The following is a 22,729-nucleotide window of genomic DNA, read 5'->3' on the forward strand; positions in this document are numbered from 1 at the left end:
GTCTGTAACAAATTTCATGTTGAATTACCTTTTTTTTTTGTCTTTTTATTTCTGAGATAGGTGAATTTTAACTCAATGAAGATCAAATTTCTTCTTTGAACACTTATTCAGAATAAATAAGAGGATTTCTCTTTCCATCAGTACAGCTCACTCCGGAACAAAAATCACAAATGAAATAAGCGTTTCCCAAAAAGTCACCGACCTTGATCAGACTTTTCCCTGCCATTGTTTACTTCCCGTTTTTGGATGTTTTGGATCTTTCTAGCATTTTTCTCAGGTTTTACACTCTTTTATCACAATTCGTGCATGTAAAAACTAATTAAACACTGTGAAAAACAAGAACTGGTCACTCCTAACAAAGAGTAATCAAGGGAACCAAGGTTATAGCGGTAATCAAAAGAATGTAATCCAGGACAAAGACCAGACGTGGAAATCAGACATACACAACATACTGTTTCCATTTGTATCATTTTACTTTGTTTTTATTTTGTTTTGATTCATTTTGTTTCAAATTGTTTCGTTTCGTTTCTCTTTTAATTCATTCTTTTCCTATTGTTTTGTTTCTTTATCGTTTCACAGTTTTTAAGTACTTAAGAATTATGGGTAATACTTATTACATCATTTTCATAAACATCTGGGCGCTATCCTGCAGACTGTTATGACCAACCCTATCTTGGAAAAGCTACATGTATGATTCAATTTGTATTTAATCATCGAAACTAGCGAATATTTTCTGAGACTCGTTTGGTTCGCAATTGCATTTACAAAGTATATGCAAATGAAGCTGCCATTTTTAAGCTCCTGAAACTGAAGGTACAAACTGGATATTGATACTTTTTCTGGTCATAAATATGCAGAACCCAGTCGATAATACAACCATTAACACTCCCTTCGGTAGTGTATAAATTATAATATTGACAAATTGATAATGACAAAGTTATGATGAAAATAGTGAGGATGAGCGTGTTCTCAAAACACTTAAAATATAATAAAAATATCAAAATTAACCTCTAAAAATCAATAATTATTTATCATTTATCAGTAATTGCCACACAGAAATTAATGTAATTGACCAACTTCTAACTGTTACTTAAGTATTTCAAAGAAGTTCCTTTAATCTTTTAATTGATAGTAAATTTACATGTATATGGTTAAGCAAACAGAAAGACAATGATTAATAGCTTACTGAGGTATAGTTTAGGAAAATAAAAATTTTGATATTTCTTTCTCAAGACATAGGTGCATTCATTTAGTCATCATTTTATTTTTTTTTTCAAAGGACCCTTATTTAAGAGTAATCATGGGAACCAAGATTCTGGCGTAAATCAAAAGAATGTAATCCAGGGACAATGGCAAAACATGGAAAACAGACTAACAACAAAGAACATAAAATAAGAAAAATAATACATATACAGGAACAAAATTAAAATAGTTATTGCCATTCAGCAGATTTTTCTCTTTCATTTGATATTAATTACGTTTTAATAAATACAATGGTTTTCACAAACATTCAGTGACAAATTATGAACCTTTAAAAAGTCATTTTTTTTCTTATTTTTCTAAAAAGACCTAATTTTGAAAGGAAAATATTTATATTCCTCTTGTTTTATATAAATAAAAAATAAATGTTGCCATTCTCCAGTCTTTTTTCTTTAATTTGGGATGTAACTCATGAAAATCACCCAGATATTTTTACAAACACCCTTAACAAAGTTTTCAGCCAAGAAATTTGAGAAAGTTAGCTAATAAACAGCCAAATAGCAAAGACAGTGTTCTGTATCGATTATTACAAGTGACTTTTCCCTCTAATACAAACTCCCTGTGGAAAACGATGTTAAATCCTCATGTAATTCAAACAGGACAGTATATCAAGGTTGGCATCTTGTTGATAAAACCATACTAGTAAACACAGACTTGTACTGTGAGGTCTTTACTCTAGAATATTGTCAAGCTTTACATGAATATTTGAACATTTTATCATCTTGATGTCAAACTTTGTTATTGAATTTCAATGAATCAAAATGTGTTGTTTTAAAAATTAGTAAAAGTATTGTTTTTGTATACAATTTGAATGGTATACAACTAAATAAAGAAGACTGTCAACACGATTTAGGTGTCATTGTTTCAAATGTCTTGCATTCAGACCATCATATTTTTATATACAGTGAAATAAGCAAATCAACGTTTAGGTCTAATGAGACCATCTTTTACTAACTTAACATCTGAGAAAATATCTATACTTTTTAAATTAATATTGTGTGCCCAATCTTAGAGTATGGATCAGCAACATGGTGACCATATTTAATTTAAGATATAGAAGCATTTGGAAAGGTCCAAAAAGGCGTATCTGCATGGCAAACAATCGTTTGAACTTGTGTCTTTAATACATAGAAGATGTGAACAAGCTATATGTATGTGTGAAACATACAATGCACAAATATGTCCACAAATTTTACAAAACTAAATTTAAAAACAATTCTTAAATACATATTTGTGTCTATGTAATCAACTGCAGTAAATCTGTCCGCACATGCAGGTTAACATGTACATGTATGTAATTTTAAATTAGTGTCATCCTTTGCCCATTTTTAGTTTCTTTCACGAATTTTTTAAAAAGTTTCACTATTCATTGTATTACCACCATTTCTATTGAAAAAGCATAGACCAAACAAAAAAATTCATTCAAATTATTCAGTCCACAATATATTCATTTTAGACAAGTTTTACAATATAATACAGGGGTATACATTTAACATAATTACCATTTTAGAAATAGGGGTTTTAGTATGTTGAAGTCTTTAACATAGAAGGGAAAATTATTAAGTTGACAAGAAATATATATCCTTAATTTAATTTTTTGAGGAAATTACTTACATGTACATAAAGTATCTGTAATAAAAGATCATTTTATTGTTATAAATGTAAATTCATTATATGTGTTCTATAATCATGTAAAATTATATGTCCTTTATTTGTATTTGCAGATGTAATGCCAAATAACATTGTACTGGTATAAGAAGTATATCATAATGAAAAGGACAAGTGAGGAAGTTAGGTACAGCAGACTTGGCAGAAATAATGATGACTTCATTGATTTACAGGTAGGTACAGCAAACTTGGCAAAAATAATGATGGCTTCATTGATTTACAGGTAGGTACAGCAGAGTTGGCAGAAATAATGATGGCTTCATTGATTTACAGGTAGGTACAGCAGACTTGGCAGAAATAATGATGGCTTCATTGATTTACAGGTATGTACAGCACACATGGCAGAAGTAATGGTGACTTCATTGATTTACAGGTAGGTACAACGGACTTGACATAAATAATGGTGACTTTATTGCTTCATTGAGTTACAGGTGGGTACCTCAGATGAGAGTTTCTTTAATTTCTTGAAATAAAATACTTGTATTCATATTGATGTATCAAGTTTTAGCCAAATCTTTATAATATTTTTTTCCTAATGCAAAACTCTTACAGGATAAAAATAACCAATTTCATTTATGGGAGGTAAGGTTTTTGTGCCAGTCTGTATATACTAGTCTATCCAAATATCATGCTTGCACCATCACTGCTGTTGCCATATTGTATCATATGACATACATTTAGTATTAGTCATTAATTTTGTAGAAAATCTTGAAATTTTGGAACATGAATTACTTAACTCCATTCTTGTTAAGAGAAATTGACATGATGATTTGGGAGTTTTCTGTAAGTAAAGAGCAAGCTTGATTTTTTGTGGTCATTACTTTCCTCATCAATATATTATAGAGAATATATCCATTAGATGAGATGACTGAGATCTATAACTGGGACAGTTTTACAAAATAAAATCATTAAAAACAGCTATACTGAAGCATTAGTACATGTACATTGTACTTAAACATTTCATGCACAACCAAAATTAATTGTATGTGCAAGATGGACTCTCTGGAAAGATCAGTGATCTCCCCTTATTTTCCTTTGTGTTTTAATCTTATCCAGAGCAGACCTATTATCTGTCAAATATTCAGTAACTGGATTAATCAAGTTTAGGACACGTTTATCATTCAAATGAACAAGATAGCGTAACAATAATAAGTTCAGTGTTTGAGTGAACAGATAATACTGTAATGTAATAAATGAAATAAATTGTACATTGTGCATGTGTTTGTAAATCATGCTTTACCTTTATCTCTGTAAGGAGGAGGTGTAATGAAAAAAATATTTCTTAGTATATCACTGTTTTGCCAGTTACTGTAGTTCTTTCCACTGCATAAGCTTTTCCTGTATTCATCAGTTTGACCCCAAAAAAGTTTTCAGCTATTAGTCTGAACCCTCAATTACAATAATTTTCTAGTTCATAATTTCAAACAAAATTTCACCTAATTTCTACCAGCCTTCAATAACTTTTATTAGGCTAATTAGCCTAATTTGTTTTTGATTCTACAGCTCATTGATAGCTTCACACAAAACCACGATTCTAAGTACATTTTTCATGTAAACATATCGAAACTGCTTCTTTTCCTGCGATAGAGTATGTAATTAAGACTCATCATGTGACTCGATGGTTTCATGAGAATGGGTCTAATATTTGAATGTATGAAGATTCAACATTAACGTAGGGTTGAGTTAGCATTAAATGCAAAACTTCTTTTTATGTAAAAAATGCTCATAAAAATGACAAATATCTAGTTCTGATGAAAATGTTGTAAGGCATGAAATAGAAGATTTTGCATTGTAATGCAACATTTCAAGATCCTGGAAGTAAACAATAAAATGCACATCAGTCTTTGGATTTCAAAACATTCTACAATGGGGATTTTTCGAAAGGGAAATGACACTAAAATAAAACTTACAAACCCTAAAGCAGGTGTTATTCAGTCACTAGTATGTTTTTAATTTGCTACCTTCTAAATATGGCTTGGAATGAAAATCAACAATAGATATCAAGCAACATTAAAATAATAATAATAATAAAAACAAATGAAACTTTCCTAGGATTATTTCTCTACAAAGATGACAGAAAATTGGGATTTTAGAACTGTGATCGTTCTTTATAATTACATGTATCTAAATATCATTTATTTTTCAATATATCTATCTATCAAAAGATGATGATCATCTTGTGTAAAATTTTGATACCCTACAGAAAGTGTGTTTTTTTAGTACCAGTTCATACATGTCAATAATAACAACATCTTTGGGAGGAAGGATGTCAAACTTACAGATCTTAAATGTAGCAAGAAAAAAGATTAGAAATACCATTGTCAGTTGTAATGATATAGATGCATGTGCATGCATACAATCATGACATCTTTTTTTTTTTTTTTTTTTCAGTTTAAGAAACCTCCACCAAAGATACCTTACAAGGCCATTACTCTAGCATCAGTACTGTTTGTTGTCGGTAGTGTATTGATCATTATAGGAGCAATGTTGCTGACTGGTTATATTGATGCTAAGGTAACTATTTGCTGCATGCATTGTTACCACAGGGGTTCATTTATTCTTGCAAAATTGTGGGTTTTAAACTCCAAATTTTGTTGTTTTTTTTTCAATGTATAGAAAAAAAGGAGCAGCAATTATTTTTAAAATTCCATAAAATCATTTTTAATTAATTTGATTTCAACCATCATGCATCTTTTGAAATAATTTCTAAATTTACAATACCAAGAAGTGAAATGGTAGCGACTTGTCAGTGTAAGATACTGAATGGTGTGATATTAATTTTGGTTTATTTTATCAGTTTTTTTTGTTTTTTTTCATTATATAAACATGTTTAAATAAAGAAAAAGCTATTATTGAGTAGATCTAATTTACTTTTGGTGTCTTCAGCTTCTTCAGACAAATGAGCTAATTTATTTAAACAAATGAGACTGTAGAATGAACATTGTCATCAGTTTTACTTAGGTTGTCTCCCTTTCACAGGTTATAAGTTTTATATTAATTTTTTAAATGCAGTTACTGTTACCAATTACTTTCATATCTATGAACAAATAAGTTTTACTATATTTCATTTTGACATATTTATATATCCTAAGTTAATGTTCTTTCTATTGCTTCATGTGGCAAAATTAGTTTATTTTTTATTTCAGTATGGTGACAGAACTTGGCCTATGTTGATATTAGGTTCAGTAATGTTTATACCAGGTGCATACCATGTCAGGATTGCTTACTATGCTTATAAAGGATATGAGGGATACTCATTTGACGACATTCCAGAATTTGATGAATAATTTTTATTAACTTATTTGATAAATTATGACTGTGATCATTTACTGTATTAAGAGTTAAGGTATCATTTGGTGATACATGCACATGTATATGGTATTCAGGATCTTAACAGGGAGTATTACTCCTGGAACTATAAACAAAGGAATATAGATCATTGGTAGGAAATACATGTAGAAGACTTTGAATAACCAAAATAACAATCGTATTCTACTGGAAGTGTAGTTAAAAAATAAGCATCTTTTGTCTATTTTATTGATGTTTTTGTGTATTATAAACCATAATTCTCGCAAGCTCTGTATTTTAGTTACTTTTAAAAATTAAGAAAAGAAAACTCGCTGCGAACTTATTGTGTCTTGAGTGACATTTACACAGATACTGAAAGAAATCATGCTTGTAATAAACTAGAGATTTACTTGCATGCCTAAGGTGAGAAATTTGGATAAAGCCTTCTTGATAAAAGCTCTTCTTTATAATGAAATACACCTTAAAAGAGTTAGATGAAATTAATAAGCAGCAGAATTTAATTTTACCTGTAAATCCTGAAAATAAATAGGAAAACAGTATTCCACGCAAATCAATTACAAGCTTCATTTGTGACATTTTACAACAAATCATGATACAGAAAGAATTTATTTAATAATTTCATGATTTGGTGTTGTTCTTTATAAATATTCTCTTCCCTTAAAGATATGCTGGGGAACTTATTTTAATTATACCTTTGAGAAACCAACTCATTTTCAGACTCATTCCTGTATCCCTTTACCCACAAATATATGGTATCATATTCACTGTCAAGCAAACCAATGAAATTGCCACTTAAGTTTTTAAGTTCTACTCAGTAGAATGTTATCATTTATTCAGCATTTGTTTAGTAATAAGTACTTCTCTGTCTAAAAATCAGGCAAAATTCTCATAAGGTGTAGTACATGAAGAAAAAAACACAGAGATTTTATTGGATTGTCCAAGTATTTATACCTCATAACCTCCAGAAATATCTATCAAAGTATTTTTAATGTTTGCCTTTTTAAGATATTGATAGGTCAAATAAAGTTGAAATGCACTTCAGGAAAATGGAGGGAAATTTTCATGTATTTTATCCCAATATAAGCAGTAAAAAATATCTATGTCGCTGATGTTTCAGGATAAAGTTAAGTAGCTTTTTGGTAGTTTTCTAGATATACTGAATATATTTGAGGCAAAAAAATCCAAATGGTGAAAAATGATGTGCCCTCTATGGCCTGATTCTTACATAGAATAGTACTTAGTACCCCATTCTTTACTACTCAATTGTAAATTGCATTCAGGTTCTGTAATTATATGTTTGGTAACTAACAGTATACACTGTTATAGCATCTGGTCATTAAACCATACCAACTTTCAATAGGAAATCAAAATGGAGAAAAAAGATTGCACATTAATTTGAGTATCTGACATTTACATAGACTTGTTTTCAATGACATTTTAAATTGCTACATTGTATGTTTTTGCATTATGAAATAAGTTAGATTAAGATCTGATAGGTCATAATAACATATTGAAGTCTGTTATGGTATGGAACAAAATATTGTAATTATGACAGTGTATGTTTAAATTACAATATAGCTATGTCATAATTATGATATTTTATGGCCAAATTATGATATAGAAATTAAGACATAATATCAGTTTATATATAGACAGCAATTAACATCTTTTGTCATATTTATGGCTCTTTTTATCAAAGAAATGATATTGAAACACCATTTTTGAGATTTGAATTTGGGGTTATCTAGATAATTTTACAAAATCACGATTTTGATCAAATTTGACATTAAAAGTCATGTAAGCAAGACAAGAGGTCAAAATCATATAATGCACAATTAAATTGTGTAAGTTGGCAGGTATGTCATAACCACATCGTCATCATGACATAATACATTTTTGTTTATTCTTCAAGTGGTCGTAACAAGCTTTTGTACATTATTCATCAATGCAGCTTAATGAGCATAAAACTATGTTGCATCAGTATAAATTCTAATCAAGTTGTAAATAAACAAAAATTACATTGTTTCTTTCATTATTTAAAAAAGAAACACAATTTTTCAGTGAAATTCTATGTATGAAAACTGATTTGTTTTTGTTTTGTTCTTAAAATTTTCATTTTAACTCATTATACAGACTTTAGTTTTTGTCAGACCTGAAAATGTGTGCAATATGAATGTTTGAAAGAATATTAAGATATATGTATGTAAATGAATTTGAATGTGACTTATGAATGTTTGTCTTTTTTCTGTGACTTTTGAAACATAAATGAGTGAACTTTTAAAAGTGTTACTCTTTAGCCCAAAAATTTTGCTCCTTTTCAAAGAGTAATCAAAGAATTTAACTTCAAATGGTTATATGTTACAAGAAGAATCTGCATATTCAGTGAATTAACAATACTTCATCTTACAGTAGAAACTCACAACTCTTAATCAGCAGATTTCACAAGAAATATCTAAGAACTCTTTATCTAACAACACTTAAAACATCCAACAGCAGAAAGTTAAAAGCAGCAACCTACAACTCTAAATCTATCAACAGAAAATCGTAATCGAACAGCAAAAACCAACAACTCATAATCTAACAGCAGAGAGTTAAAACACTTCAACTAACAGCAGCAACCTACATCTCTAGATCTATCAACAGAGACTAACAAACCAAAATCTAATTTAAAAAACCAACAACTCATAATCAATCTAACAGCAAAATCCAACAACTTCCAATCTAACAACAGAAACCAACAACTCATTATCAATCTAACAGCAAAAACCAACAACCTCCAATCTAATAACAGAACCAACAAATCATAATCTAACAGCAAAAACCAACAACTTCCAATCTAACAACAGAAACCAACAACTCATAATCTAACAGCGAAAACCAAAAGATCTTAATCTAACGACAGAAACCAATAACTTTCAATCTACCAGCAGAAACAAACATATTGTAATCTAACAGCAAAAACCAATAACTCCTCCTCCAATAAACAGCAGAAACTTACAACTTCCTATCTAACAGCAGAAACCAGCAACTTCCAATCTTACAGCAGAAACCAACAACTCATAACTAACAGTGAAAACCAAAAAGTCCTAATATAATAGCTGGAACCAACAACTCATAATAAAATAACAACAATAAAAACAACTCTTAATCTAATAGCAGAAACCAATAAAACTTCATCAAACAGCAGAAACCAACATTTTAACTTGTAGCATAATACTTCAAATAACATCAGTACCAACAGTACTTAATCTGACACAGGAAAATCACAACACTCAATTTAAGAGCATCATGCAAATTCTGTAAAATGTAATGCACCTCAAAAAGGCTACATATTTTATTTTTGTTAATAAGTTGCTTTATATGTCTATATGATGAAATGTATAATTATTCATTCCAATCTGTAGTCTGCTCTTAGCAGATAATCAACATGGAAATTCCAAGTTTCTATTGTATTGTATTTGAGTTATCTCCCTTAATTTTGTATTCTACAGTACATTCTATATAGTTTATATTTCCAATGGACAAGGGTTATATGAACAGCCAAATATCACTTTCTGTTTACTATGACATTTTAAACAAAATATCAAAAATGAAAATATGTAGGTTTTTCAACCATGAGTCATATTTTGCATGATTCTTATGTGGACTGCTAATTTTAAAACAGCTAAAACCATCAACTCTAAAATTACCATCTAGCAGCTGAAAAAATACAATCTAGGTCTAACAGCACTTTATCAAATAAAAGATTGGCTTCCACTGTAGCATTTCAAAAACACCAGACACCAAGAATTCTTCAACACAAGAAACAAAATTTCAATCAGCAATCATTGTTAGTATCATTTCATCTTTTAACAGAAATCAACATTTCCTCAGTACAAAGAAATTAAAATAGTCTTATTACATATATCCGAGTCATAAAGACTCGCATCACAAAACAATAACACAAAGTAACAGCAGAAATCTGTAACATTTGACAAAAGAGTGGTACCAGTTTTAAACTAGGTTATCTACCTATAGTAACAACTGTCTCCCTGGTAGAATTGTATCACGTTAATGCTACATGCTTGTAAACTTCTTACAAATAAGCTGTTTTGTAAGGTTGCGTTGACACAATCCTCACTTTAAGTTCTACAGTTGACATTAAGAACCATCTGATCGATCGTGAGAACAGGATAAAGTGTTGTATTTTGATTCTAGAACAACAGAGGACGCAAACTCAACAGCGCACCCTCCAGGTGTATTAGTGAAGTCCGTGTCGCCCATTTATTCTATAACTTCTTTGTGTAAAGTTTTAGTTTATTTGTGTTGTATATGATGTATTGTGGTCAATAGAAATCAATTTATACTTTTTGTATTAACAGAAGCCAATTCTTAATAGTGTGACACGTCTTCCAACGGCTTTGTTGTTCTTTTCATCAGTATTGATAATCCACCAATATAACGACATCAAAGACCTTTCAAACAGTCCTCTCTCTTTGTCATTCATATGTTTCATTCAACTTGCCGATGAACCGAAAACGGTCTATCCTGATGGCACAAGCAAGTTTATCAAATGACATAGACTAAGTGGTCGGATTTATTGCTCACCGTTCACTTATTAACAATAAGCACAAATTAAGTGGGTTAATTACAATTTCCGGTAGAGTTGTCAAGTAATAACTTAAAGAATGAAGCATACACATGTATCTTGTTACTGATAATTTATTACATATTCTTTGACAAACGATTGAGTATAGATAGCATGGGCGGTATAGATACATGCAATATTCACATTCGCCGTTCCCTGTCGAAATTAAATCTAGGTAATGTATGATAGCTGCTACCGTGATTGAATAAATTACGTAAACTCTGTTAATTTTGTGAACTAAATTAATTGCACACACTGCAGTAACTTGAAAAGTCTACGTCATTTATTACTTTACAACAACAAAAAATCAAAAGGGCTACCAAACAAATGATGTTGAAATCTTTTTTTTTAACGAATGCGTGATCAAATGCATTAATATTCATATAAGATTAGGTCCATCCTATATATAGGAGATGCGGAGTTACTAAAAACATTAATTTCTATTCCTATGTTTCTTTGAAATAATTAGTTGGCCATAAAAGACATTACATTTCACGTTGTTAAAAATGTATTTTCATGGTCGGGTGTTCTAAATATGTCAACTTTTTTTTTATTTTATTTTTTCACATATGTATGTTCTCAGTAAGAAGTGAAACATCTTTCTATCTACATTCTAAAATTATGTTTTGAATTGAACCAAAGACTAGGATAAAGTAAAAAAGTAAACATTTGTTGAATAAGACCATGCTTTACATGAATGAATCAGTAATTAAGATTTTGCATTTCCGACATGCAAAATGCATATGTAAGACAATAAATTGATTATGAAAACAGAAGAAGCAACATTCAACAAAAATGTGCCGACGGTGAGCAAGCTTTTTTTTTTAAAGAAAGACTTAGTTATTAAACTGATGGATATGACTGATAGACTTTTTGATAGATAATGAAGTGCAATCGTACAATGGGTATGTCACCTGAGCCTTGATATTTGATAGGGGTTCGTAATCGTATATCTTTTGCTTTTATTAAATGTTACATAGTAAGATAACACTAGTTTATATAACTTGAATGACCCTACTTGTCATAAGTTTAGTTTTGCAGCACCGACAGTATATCATCTAATTGATCAGCAAACAACATGAAGATTCTACAGTTTCACACAGTATACCTTGGGCTTGCAGTGGCACTGTCAGTCATCACCACATCAGTCACAGACAAGTGTTGTGGCCCAAAAGAATGGACTTCGCAAGTGTCCCAAGTTTTTGGAGAATACAAATTGTCGGACGATTTTTACACACTCAATGACATTTTTAACACTATGTATTATGATTATGGTACTAAAAGAGTTGCCTTTGAGCAGGTAGTGGTGAACGAAACTGGACCTTTGCTTAGCGAATCCCTCCGTCAATCTCCGATCTATGTTAAGCAGATAATTGATTTTAAGATAGTAAGTTGATATGTACCTGTTTTATTTGTTTACCTTGTAATTTTTAAATAACATATAACTCTTTTTATTCCCGGGTAGATTAAGTCGGGGAGGGGGGTCCAGAAAAGGGTGGCTTCAGGTTACTATTTGCTAATTTTTGACAACATTTTGGGCATAATTTACAAAATTTGCCCAAAAAGGATATTACAACCCCAACACTCGTCACTGTATTCTCAATTATTGCCTTTACCTTAATCCAAATATACATTGATTGCAAAGCAAGCAAGCACAGGCTAAAATTTAAAAAAAAAAATGTGAACTCTCCTCCAATTACCCCGAACTAAGAGAGATACTGTACTTATTTCAACTTAAGTGTGATGCAATGAATCAAATACGTCTTTTGAAAACATTGAAACCTTGTTATTGTATTATTCGATAAGTAATGTACTATATAGCCGTTTTAAATGTTCATTAAGTCAGTATTTGTTAAATTCCAACATTGCATGTTTCAATGCGACGAAGTCTGAATTTTTCGGTTTATTTACCCTTTCAACTACTTCATAGCAACCGGGAGACGACATGTATTGTATACATGAACTATTATACACTTTCAAGTTTGAAGTCAAATAATTGCACATCAAAACTAAAACTACTACCCCACATTGCAAAAGTATCAAATCTTATTTTTGGTCCCATACACTCCGAAATCTCATGACTTATATAATAATACATGTATGTTAAACAATTCAGAAACTAGGACCAAATACTTGCATGGCAAAACACCTTTGCTCCTTTCATCTGGTAATTAGAAATAATTCCATATAAGGAAAAAAAGTTTAAATTGCAGTGAAGCTATCACAGACGTGGGGAAGATGTCTACAAGACAACGACGGCCTAGTGGTATAATAAGGTGGTAAAATTAATATAACAAAGGACATTTCAACAAGAAGTAGGACTAAATACCAACTGCCTATAATTTAATTTCGAATGACACAGAATCTGATTGGATGCAAAATTTCGTCTATCATCTTGTAAAATCACAAAAATTACCTTTCTTTTGATTTGGAAATGGTACAACCTTTTTAATTTTCAATATATCGTTTGGTTACGCTTTCATTTTCAGCACAAGAAGTGGGTGATTGTAAATGAAAAGAAATGTACTAAATATGAGGTAGAAGATGAAATGCCTGGACCGTGTATTCCTGGTAGGTTAGCTTTGTCTCAAAGCTTTGTATCAACTGATAAACTGATATATACGACAAATTACAAGAGACTCTAGTCATTCTTCTAGCCACACCGGGGCTTGCTTTCACTACCAAATACTCCAACTATCAAATATGCAGCCCGACTAGTGTACACTTTTGTAGAAATAATGGAGTTTGAATGTACAAATCCTTGTTTTGATTTAATCATTTATAAGATTCATCTTTTCTTATGTGATTTCAGAGAGTAAATAGTAATATGTTAGATTTTTTTAATAGTTGAATCGAGGCTTTAAAATCTTTAAATAATTCTCAAACTCAAAACTATTTTTATAAAGTCTATACTTTAGAGCTTTCGGCGATTCTTGAATGTCAGATTGCCAATTTCGTTCAAATTGATCTAAAGGTGTTAGTTTTAATGAGTTAACCAACCAGGATATGCTAGTAAAATATTGGTTATTCCATACATTTGATTTACCATGAAATGCACATCAACCATATGATACGCCCTTGCTCTAAGTAATCGGAAACCTACGAGACCTGCGGTTACTATATCCAATGAGAGGCTTTCTTACAAAATAGTGATGATAGAATTCATTTGCATTTCCAAAGGATTCTGTAAACTAATTTGCATAAAAATTGACTTATGTTAAATTTTCACTTCTGTCTCCACAAAAAAAATTGATTACAAAATCACAGGATGCTACTTTAATCAACATTTTGCATACAATTTCAATTTTGTCTCGCAGATTGACTTTTGTTATTTTATTTCTATATCTGGTAACAAAAGTAAAATTTCTACGCAAACATAATCATACCTATTTGACAAAATAGAGTTTTGTCATGACAAAAAAAAAATGAATTTTGTCATTACAAAATTGATGTGATGATCATAAAACAAGTCTGTATAACAGGTTTTTTTTTGCGACAAAAATGATTTTGTTCTGACAGAATTCAATTTTGTGTACATAAAATTGATTTTTATTACAAAAAGGTAAAATCCCATTCGGTGCCCAATACTTTCACGCATTTATTACACAATTAACTACTGTTTACGGAATTTGACAGACGAATGGAAAGAAATATACTTGCCCAACCCAAGTTTTTTTGTTTAAAATACAGCATCTGCAGTACACATAAGCAGTCAGACACTGATCAACGAACCTGTCGACATTTGGTTTGCTGAGAAAGTGAACAAGACGAGCACGAGGGCAACATACACTCAGAAGGACTGTCTACCCGTTTCATCGTCGGTTATGACTGGAGGTCCACCAGGTATGTTTTATCTGTTGTAAACTGATCACTTGGGATATGACATGGACAGTTTTTTGAGAAAAAAAAATCATTGAAATACAAAAATGTGTGTTGATAATGTCAGAAAACTAAGATTTAATGAAAGATTGCAAATTATAAATTTGAAATAACAGTAGAAATCTTAAATTTGTTATTTTAGATTATATGATGTTTGATATATGTTTTTTGTCGCCAATAATGGGGGTAAGTCTGTGGTCTCTTTTTCATTCTTTATATATTAATTTTTATTCATTTTGTTCGACCACTTTTTTTCAGAATATGACTATACGATGACAGTCAGTTTATACCAGAATGTAACAGCATGGCATTTCAACCCTAAGGTGTTCAACCTCCCAGAATGTTGTATGGAGACAAATTTGGTGAGAATTTGATAGTGTAGCTTTATGATATACTAATCATGATTGATACAGCAATCTTGAAAGGGACGAGCAATTACCAAACACTTCGAGAATTTTCCGCTGGAAAAAAAATGGGGACTGTACCCTCTTGTTGTGTGCCCTTGTTACTTAAACATTTTGTACGCACCGTATATCCCACTATGATAACTGAACATCAGTTATCATATAGGTTTGATATGCTATTTCCTATACAAACCAGGATCAGATACAGCAATTTTGAAAGGACCAACAATTTTCCAAATACTGCAAGAATTTTCCGCTCGGAAAAAAATGTGACCGTGCCCTCTTGTGCGCCTTATTACGTAATTATATATATCATATTGGTTTGATGTGCCATATCCTTTTAAATGTGTTAGTTTTGTATGTGAAAAAAAAATAAAATAAAAAAGGAAACAGTGAAACACAATAAAACCCGAGAAAAAAGAACATATCGTTAAATACATACAGTTAAACGATTGTTTTTTGCGGATTTTCAGGTTGACCTAATTGATTTCCTTCCTGCACCACCCCCAATTCCATGGAGGTAAAAGGATTGGTATATTGATATACTGTGATTGTTGAATATGTGCAACTGTGGAACCGGTGTGGACAAGTCTTGAAATCCCCATCCCAAACGCCTCTCTCTTCCAGTTCCTAACCCCTCGTGTTTTTTTGGTGTTGTTAGCGACACCGGTTTGGACAAGTTTGTTTTTTTTTATTGTAATTGTAATGTTGATATTTTTGTGTAAAACTTGAACAATATCTGCCGTCCCTGCACTCCTGACTTGCAGCGACTCAAATTATGTTTATTGACTGGACAATATGTATAATATGTATATTTTGTATTTCCCCAAGTAAATGGATATATGATAGTATTTCACTGAACACACTTTTACTAAGCTGATTATAGCTATATAGTACATTTTGATCTTGGATTTTGTTTGTATTATTAAAACAGACGATTAAAACAATCATTATTTGAGAATATGTTGTTTCATCCGTTCGTCTAATTTAAGTATACGCGTAAGTAGACACTTCCCATATTTAGCAGGATGTTTTTTTTTTTGCTTGGTGAGGCTATTCAAGGGATTTTATGTATTATCATTTATTTATGATATAAAAGAAAGCGGAAAAGGTGGAAAGGGAGAGGTAGAACCGCGTCATACCAAAACTGTCTTGTGCAACTATTCATTATTACTTTAGCATCTAAGAAACCGTTTTCAAAGCCGATTTGTCTTCTTTGTCGAATCTGGGCCTCACTGGGAAGTGACGCCATCCGCACAATCTCCTCACAATTCATGTTGGTGTGGAAATACAGTACAACATTTAGATTAGCAGCAAAAAAAATGCCAGCCCATAATTTCGAACCAGATAAGCATAAATTCAACTGTGCCTTAATTGTGCTAGGAATAATTTTTCTAAGTGTTGCGGCTTCAGCTACCTGGTGGACGGAAGGCCATGGCAGTACCGCAAGTTTCTCTTTGTGGGAGATGGTCCAGTGTACATCCAGTGTATGTACAGTTTCAACAGCCAACACAGCAGGTAAAACACCCAACTAAATCTCGGTAAAATTGAAAATTCGAAAGCTCAATTTACATCAACTACTACTGCAGTTTCTTGGACACGCTGCATTAAGGTCTTCAATCATATAATATTTTCCCCATTTTTTTAATTGTAATGCTACTAGTAATCCGCTCTCCAAAATGTACATCATTTCCATGGTATTTGCATCAGGGACATCTCCCTATTCAAATATTTAAACATTTTACGCAATTTTGTAGAACAGCTGAATTGACGTTTTAAGTAGCACTCCAGCTAAGAATCATGGCCAGAGTAAACAGAAATTAACATTCAGTTTTTCATATGACCGGTGTTCTTAGGAGATAAAAATTCTATAGAATGCACTGTAGAATTCAAAATTAAGGGAGATAACTCTGTAAGTGACACTAAGATACAATAGATACTGTTGGATTTTTAATGTGGATTATCTTCTAAGAGCAGGCAGATTGGAATAAATAATTATACATTTCATCATATAGACCTGTAAAACCACTCAATAACAAAAATAAAAATGTGTAGCCTTTTCAGGGGTGTGGCACATGTTTCAGATTTTGCATGATTCTTACAAAGACAGCTACTTATTAGCATGAAACACAGGAATGGAGTTAACATGTATTAGGTTACTGATGGGCAAAGAATGTTTTAACTACCATATCTATGCATTTTACTGAAAACGGCAAAAAATTCACAATAAATTAATTAAAAAATCACGTCACTCAAATTTTGTGGGTAAAAAACAATTGTGTAAAAAATTGAATTTGATTTTTTGTTCTTGTGGCTATATCATATCAATACATAAAAATTCTATCCTTTACATATATTTCCGACCAAAAAAAAACCGTTGGGCTGCACATCCGTACCAGTACCCATATAACCGAACGGATTAGCTGGAGGCATTATTCAAAAGGAATGTCCATATAAAAACTCTAAAAATTCTAACATCTGATTTAACCAAATAAAAAACATGTGATCGTCACTAAATACTTGAACATTAAAAAATAAATCACAGTACTCATGTGCTGAATCAATTGATCGAGCGTTAGAATTTTTACGACTCAAATAATCGTCAAATTGTAAAAATAGAGGGTAAAAGGAAAGACACAGGATCGAATCCAAACGTATCTAAACACAAGCTTATTCTTGTAAATGTTTAATTTTGTACTCTTCGATTTATTTTTAAATTTACCATTCTAATTAAGAAGAACATTACAAAAAACACGCCTACACAAAATTCATGATGCATCGTAGCAGTGTGTCAGTTTGCGTAATATTCGGGTTCAATGTCGGTTTACATAGAAGAGCAAGATGAATGAACACAAAACTTTCCTACATTCTGCTTAATTGAACCGCAAACTACTACTTGGTTTTTCCCAGTTTCAAAATTTTTAAGTCGAAACTCAACTTATCTACCTCCAGGTCGAAACTGACTGTCAAATCATTCGAACTTAAGCGAAATCATTGAACTGTTCTTAGATACATGTCCCTCTCAACTAGCTACATTTCTCAGTTGACAAGCTTTATAGCTCAAGTGCTACAACTATGGTATAGACACCTATGTATCATAAAGGCTTTGGTGACCGCAATATCAATTCTGATTTTCGATCTAAATTGATAATCAAAGTACTCATGTACTGAATCAATTTATATCGATCGTTTGAATTTTTTGCTTCAATCAGTTGCATTCTGATTCCGTAGAAAAAAACACACCAATTTCATAATACAATGTATCAGTGCAACTGATGTCGGTTTACATGGAACACCTAGATGAATGAACACAAAACATTCTTCGAAATTCAACTACTAACTACTAGTCGACTTTTCTAAGTTTCAATATTTTCAGGTCGAAATTTTATCAACCGCCAGGTCGAAACTGTCTGTCAAATCATTCAAACGTATACCGTCACAATCATTGAAATAAACCATGTCCTAAGATACATGTTCCTCTCAATTAGCTACATTCCTCAATTGATACGCTTCATAGCTAAAGTGCTACAAGCACATCGCATAGACACCTATGTGTCATTTAAAGTGCTTAGTTTCTTAGGTATCTAGTTCCAGACACACATACATTACCATAAACGCAAAAGTCTTAGAATACAATTTTAACCATTATGTGCAGACAACACTAGACATGCACTTTTAAGGCCCTTGAGCGCCTGCAGCTCTATTATCTTTACACATGGCCAAAATAGCCCAATAGAATGATTATTACAAATAAGCAGTATCACCAGACCACAGATTGACACCATTTCCGAGAAATGCATTATCGAAATTTCTATGCCGTCGACTAAGCAAAATTTTATTTTTTATTTGTCATCTCCGGGCTTCCAATATCTGCGAGACGGTAACCGTAACAAAATACATGATACAGTGAGTGATACATGGTTAAGGGGGTTGTGCTACTCTTTTGTAAATATTTGGTAAAATATGAGTGGCAAATAATAGCATGGAACCCATTTCTTTATATAGGTTTCTTAATCGGATCCACCGCCCCTGTTGTGAATATTTGGATCTGCCAGGACTGCATGAAATATAAAAAGACAGCTTCTGCATTCCGACTATGTATAGCCTCGCATAATTTTCATTTCTATCTATATTATGCGTCTAAAAATAAATAGACAACTTGAATACATCGACAATGAACGACTGATTGCATAGAAGTAAACAAGTACTGATAAGAGATTAGAGGTCAACTATGTTAATTGGATCGTTGTTAATACAAATGTACAATTCTAATTAATCAACATACATGTATTAAGTTCGCAGTAAAAGTTGTTCATTTGGTTTGTTTATTGGTGTAAATAACACAGAAATAAATTTGATATATTAGGAATACCTATAAAATGGATCTTACTACCTGCATTTGAACCTAAATGGGGTATGCCAATGGGACTATTTTACTGCGGTAGTGCGAGATAATCGCAGCTGATATCAGGCTTTAAAAATCTTAAGGCTCTGGCGACTGCTATATCAATTCTGATCTTCGATCTAAATTGATAAAAAAAGCTGTATTTAATCATGGGAACGTAATCACATATTATTTCTTTTTTTTTTCAGGCTGGATAAATTTTGTACGGCTGATGGTGATTATGGGTCTATTCTGTTTAGGTTCTGGTTTGATTTCTGTGATTCTGTACATATTCATATTGAAACCCATCTTCAGACAGGCTGTATTGTTATTCACAGGCATTGCAGGTACGTACTCCTACAAAGTCATGTCAAAATCCGTCCTGAGACAAGCTGTGTTGTAATAAACGACATATACGTTCATCGATCAATTAAACTAGACCTATTAATTGTTCCATCCAGTCGTCTGAACAGAAAGTAGAATAGAATGTTGTTAGATCCTACATGCAGTGATTGAATGGAACAATTGATAGGCCTCAACACAAGGGCTTGCTCCCACTATCAAAAATGTTGCCCCACAAGTATATAACGTACTAGTGGGGCTACATATTTGATAATGGGAGCAAGCCCCCGTGGTCTTATGCAGCGACTGAATGGAACAATTGATAGGTATAATTTTAATTAGATTAATACCTTCATCTACACTATCATGTGACCGAGTATCTTTGAAAGAACTCCAACTTCTTGCATGGTAGGAATAGTATAGGATTCTGGTTAAGAAATATAGAAAACAAAACACTACCTAACTAAGAAGATAAGAACTATTTTGATCATCAGCCTTTTTTTATTTTAGGCGGAGTCTTGAGTATAACAGGATTTGTGACAGCAGTATTTTTCCGCAATATTGGAAACCAGTACAACACATTAGAAAAAAGGAATCGCCTGGATCCAACAGCACTAAGATTCCAGACATTGCCTCTTGGGTTTATTTTCTTGTCAGCTTTTATTAGTTGTCTTGTTGCAGTATTTACACTAGTTAACATAGAACCAAAGAAAAGAAGGAAGTTTCAAAGTGTAAAGTTAGGTGATTATCAGATGGCACCTGTAAAACAAAGCAATGACCACGTGGAAGTTTTAGCTGTTACCAAGTTAAAGGCATAGACATAATTTTGATTAGTTTATATGTATTTTACGACTTCCAAGTTTTCAAAATCAAAAACCATCTTGTCTTCAGCATCAACATGCAAACTGGTTGCAATTATAAATGTCTTTGACTGAACCCTGTCTTGTGTTGAACTAAGACTTTAGTATTTATAGACAATCATTTTATTTTGAAAATGTTTTTATAGTGCATCAATGTACACAAAAAAATGAAAGAAAATAAATTTCAGTTATTCACAAATATTACTTGAATAATTTTGCCATCTAGCTATGTCAGTGAAGTTCTCAATGAACATCCTCATTAATTGAAAAAGTAACATTAACTTTCCAAAATTTTGTTTATAACCCCCAAACCTATGATCCATGATCCATCCCTGAAAACAACACACATTGAGGATTAGTAAGAAAAAAAAAATAACATCCTTTCCATGTTAATACAGGCAATAATGTTTAGTCAATAAATAAAGACAAAGTGTGAAAGAATGCAAGACTGGGTGGAAGTGTTTGATGGTTATGTTGCCTTCGGGATAGAAACCTGACAAACCTGCACAGAAATCTTTAAGTCATTTATGTAACAAGTCTTGTGTACTAGCTTTATTGCACTGAATATATGCATAAGAATTTCAGGTAAATAATGAAAATAAAAACTTTTTAAGTTCACATAGATAAAAACAGAAAGCTTACAATATTTCATATACAATAAAGTATCATAATCTTACAGTGTTCATTAGACTTTCATATTTTTGAAGTTTGACTAGTCACTTAAATTTTATTCAACAAGTCTTAATGTGTACCAGAGGTAGTAAGATTAATAACAGTTCTGAGGTTAGGTACAAATTGAGGACATTGGTAGAAATTGACACAACATAACACATTCATGATCAAAGACCGTCTTAACATGAACAATTTATTTAAGAAATAAATCGTAGAAACTCCATTTTATCATTGTTTTACCATGGTCTGGCCATTTATGTCAAATTATTTTACGCCAATCGAGAGCGAGGGGTTAAATAACAATATAAATGGTCAGCCCGTGGTAAAACAATGATAAAATGGAGTTTAAGTGATTTATTCTGATTCTGATAGGACTAGTTCCTTCAATTTTTTAAAAGACATAGCCCATGTGTGGAAAATGTTAGTCTTATGTTTATCACTTTTTTTTTAACTATGGCTGTGGTCTAAAGAGCACTGAAGCATGTCATATTATAATGTACATTTCTTCAAGAACTAAATAATATGTATCAAACAAATCAAAGCATATCATTTAAATAATAGCTGCTCAAACCATATGGTTGTCTTTTGACTCAGAATATAGCACAATGAAATTATAATAATCATCTAATTTATGAAAATCATTATATCTAGGCCTCTTCAAAACAACGTTAGCTTAGCAATTTACTAAAACAAACATTCCTAGAATAAACTATTCCATAGAAAAAAGACACAAGGTTTTATACTGTTTGTACAGGCACATGTGTTTTTTACAACATACAGAAGTTTTTTTATGTTGTAACTAAGTATATTTTAATTTTTTTTTCTCTTGCAAGACCTTGCTTCAAATTTATAGTAGAAAAATGTCTATACATGTACCTTTTGGTGTATTTAATTTTTACATTTTACAAAGAGATATAAATTAAACCAAAATATGACTACATTTACTTCCTTAATACCTTAGTTTCAATAATTTTTTAATCCTTGCTATTTAAGAATATGGATTTTTGTACATTATTATTGTACAACCTGTCTTTCATATAATTCTTGCTATTTAAGAATATGGATTTTTCCACATTATAATTTTACAATCTATCTTTTATACTGAGAAAGTTATCATTAAAGTCTTTTAAGAATTCTTTTGTGGAATCTTGACAACAACCTGAAATATAACGCAAAAATTACAAATCAAATTTATGTATTCTTCAACCCCTTAAAAAAACCACATATCAAATCATTGCATACTAAACCAAATACAGAAATAGGACATTAATGGAACAAGTGAAACAAAACAAATAGATGTCTGGACCTGTGTCACTGTCATATA

The 22,729-nt window shown here is 31.5% G+C and overlaps 4 protein-coding genes across 7 annotated transcripts in view; 3 read left to right on the forward strand and 1 right to left on the reverse strand.

Moving 5' to 3' along the window:
• Positions 1-227: 227 nt before the first annotated feature.
• Positions 228-8,520, forward strand: LOC148621021 (transmembrane protein 230-like). 4 transcript variants are annotated; one of them, XM_088575016.1, is made up of 4 exons: positions 228-894; positions 2,985-3,101; positions 5,320-5,442; positions 6,075-8,520. In XM_088575016.1, the coding sequence occupies exons 2-4, from the start codon at positions 3,030-3,032 to the stop codon at positions 6,213-6,215; spliced, it is 336 nt and encodes a 111-aa protein (XP_088431142.1). In that variant the 5' UTR covers positions 228-894; positions 2,985-3,029; the 3' UTR covers positions 6,216-8,520. The 4 variants fall into 4 exon arrangements, with proteins under 4 accessions (XP_088431142.1, XP_088431140.1, XP_088431141.1 ...); XM_088575014.1 differs by having other exon boundaries at positions 228-277; XM_088575015.1 differs by lacking the exon at positions 228-894 and adding an exon at positions 1,720-1,873.
• Positions 8,521-11,841: 3,321 nt separating this feature from the next.
• LOC148621022 (uncharacterized) lies at positions 11,842-15,815 on the forward strand. The gene is made up of 5 exons (XM_088575020.1): positions 11,842-12,251; positions 13,354-13,435; positions 14,555-14,707; positions 15,002-15,105; positions 15,621-15,815. The coding sequence occupies exons 1-5, from the start codon at positions 11,943-11,945 to the stop codon at positions 15,669-15,671; spliced, it is 699 nt and encodes a 232-aa protein (XP_088431146.1). The 5' UTR covers positions 11,842-11,942; the 3' UTR covers positions 15,672-15,815.
• A 497-nt stretch (positions 15,816-16,312) lies between these two features.
• On the forward strand, positions 16,313-20,932 carry LOC148621023 (uncharacterized). Its single transcript, XM_088575021.1, has 3 exons — positions 16,313-16,665; positions 19,741-19,878; positions 20,384-20,932. The coding sequence occupies exons 1-3, from the start codon at positions 16,422-16,424 to the stop codon at positions 20,689-20,691; spliced, it is 690 nt and encodes a 229-aa protein (XP_088431147.1). The 5' UTR covers positions 16,313-16,421; the 3' UTR covers positions 20,692-20,932.
• A 340-nt stretch (positions 20,933-21,272) lies between these two features.
• Positions 21,273-22,729, reverse strand: part of LOC148621024 (retinal dehydrogenase 2-like) — a 35,017-nt gene continuing 33,560 nt past the window's right edge. Inside the window, exon 14 of the mRNA XM_088575019.1 lies at positions 21,273-22,564. Coding sequence (XP_088431145.1) covers positions 22,532-22,564 — 33 coding nt within the window. The 3' untranslated portion in view covers positions 21,273-22,531. The remainder of the gene's footprint in view (positions 22,565-22,729) is intronic.

This window comes from Perna viridis, chromosome 3, assembly GCF_037379345.1.
Source record: "Perna viridis isolate PV_CMFRI_1.1 ecotype Kerala chromosome 3, ASM3737934v1, whole genome shotgun sequence".
Lineage (NCBI taxonomy): Eukaryota > Metazoa > Mollusca > Bivalvia > Mytilida > Mytilidae > Perna > Perna viridis.

Coding starts and splice junctions, on each gene's coding strand:
- LOC148621021 (XM_088575016.1), top strand. CDS start 3,030: ATGAAAAGGACAAGTGAGGAAGTTAGGTACAGCAGACTTGGCAGAAAT. Junction 3,102..5,319: donor ATGACTTCATTGATTTACAG/GTAGGTACAGCA, acceptor TTTTTTTTTCAG/TTTAAGAAACCTCCACCAAA. Junction 5,443..6,074: donor CTGGTTATATTGATGCTAAG/GTAACTATTTGC, acceptor TTTTTATTTCAG/TATGGTGACAGAACTTGGCC.
- LOC148621022 (XM_088575020.1), top strand. CDS start 11,943: ATGAAGATTCTACAGTTTCACACAGTATACCTTGGGCTTGCAGTGGCA. Junction 13,436..14,554: donor GCCTGGACCGTGTATTCCTG/GTAGGTTAGCTT, acceptor TTTAAAATACAG/CATCTGCAGTACACATAAGC. Junction 14,708..15,001: donor TATGACTGGAGGTCCACCAG/GTATGTTTTATC, acceptor ACTTTTTTTCAG/AATATGACTATACGATGACA.
- LOC148621023 (XM_088575021.1), top strand. CDS start 16,422: ATGTTGGTGTGGAAATACAGTACAACATTTAGATTAGCAGCAAAAAAA. Junction 16,666..19,740: donor TTCAACAGCCAACACAGCAG/GTAAAACACCCA, acceptor TTTTTTTTTCAG/GCTGGATAAATTTTGTACGG. Junction 19,879..20,383: donor GTTATTCACAGGCATTGCAG/GTACGTACTCCT, acceptor TTTTTATTTTAG/GCGGAGTCTTGAGTATAACA.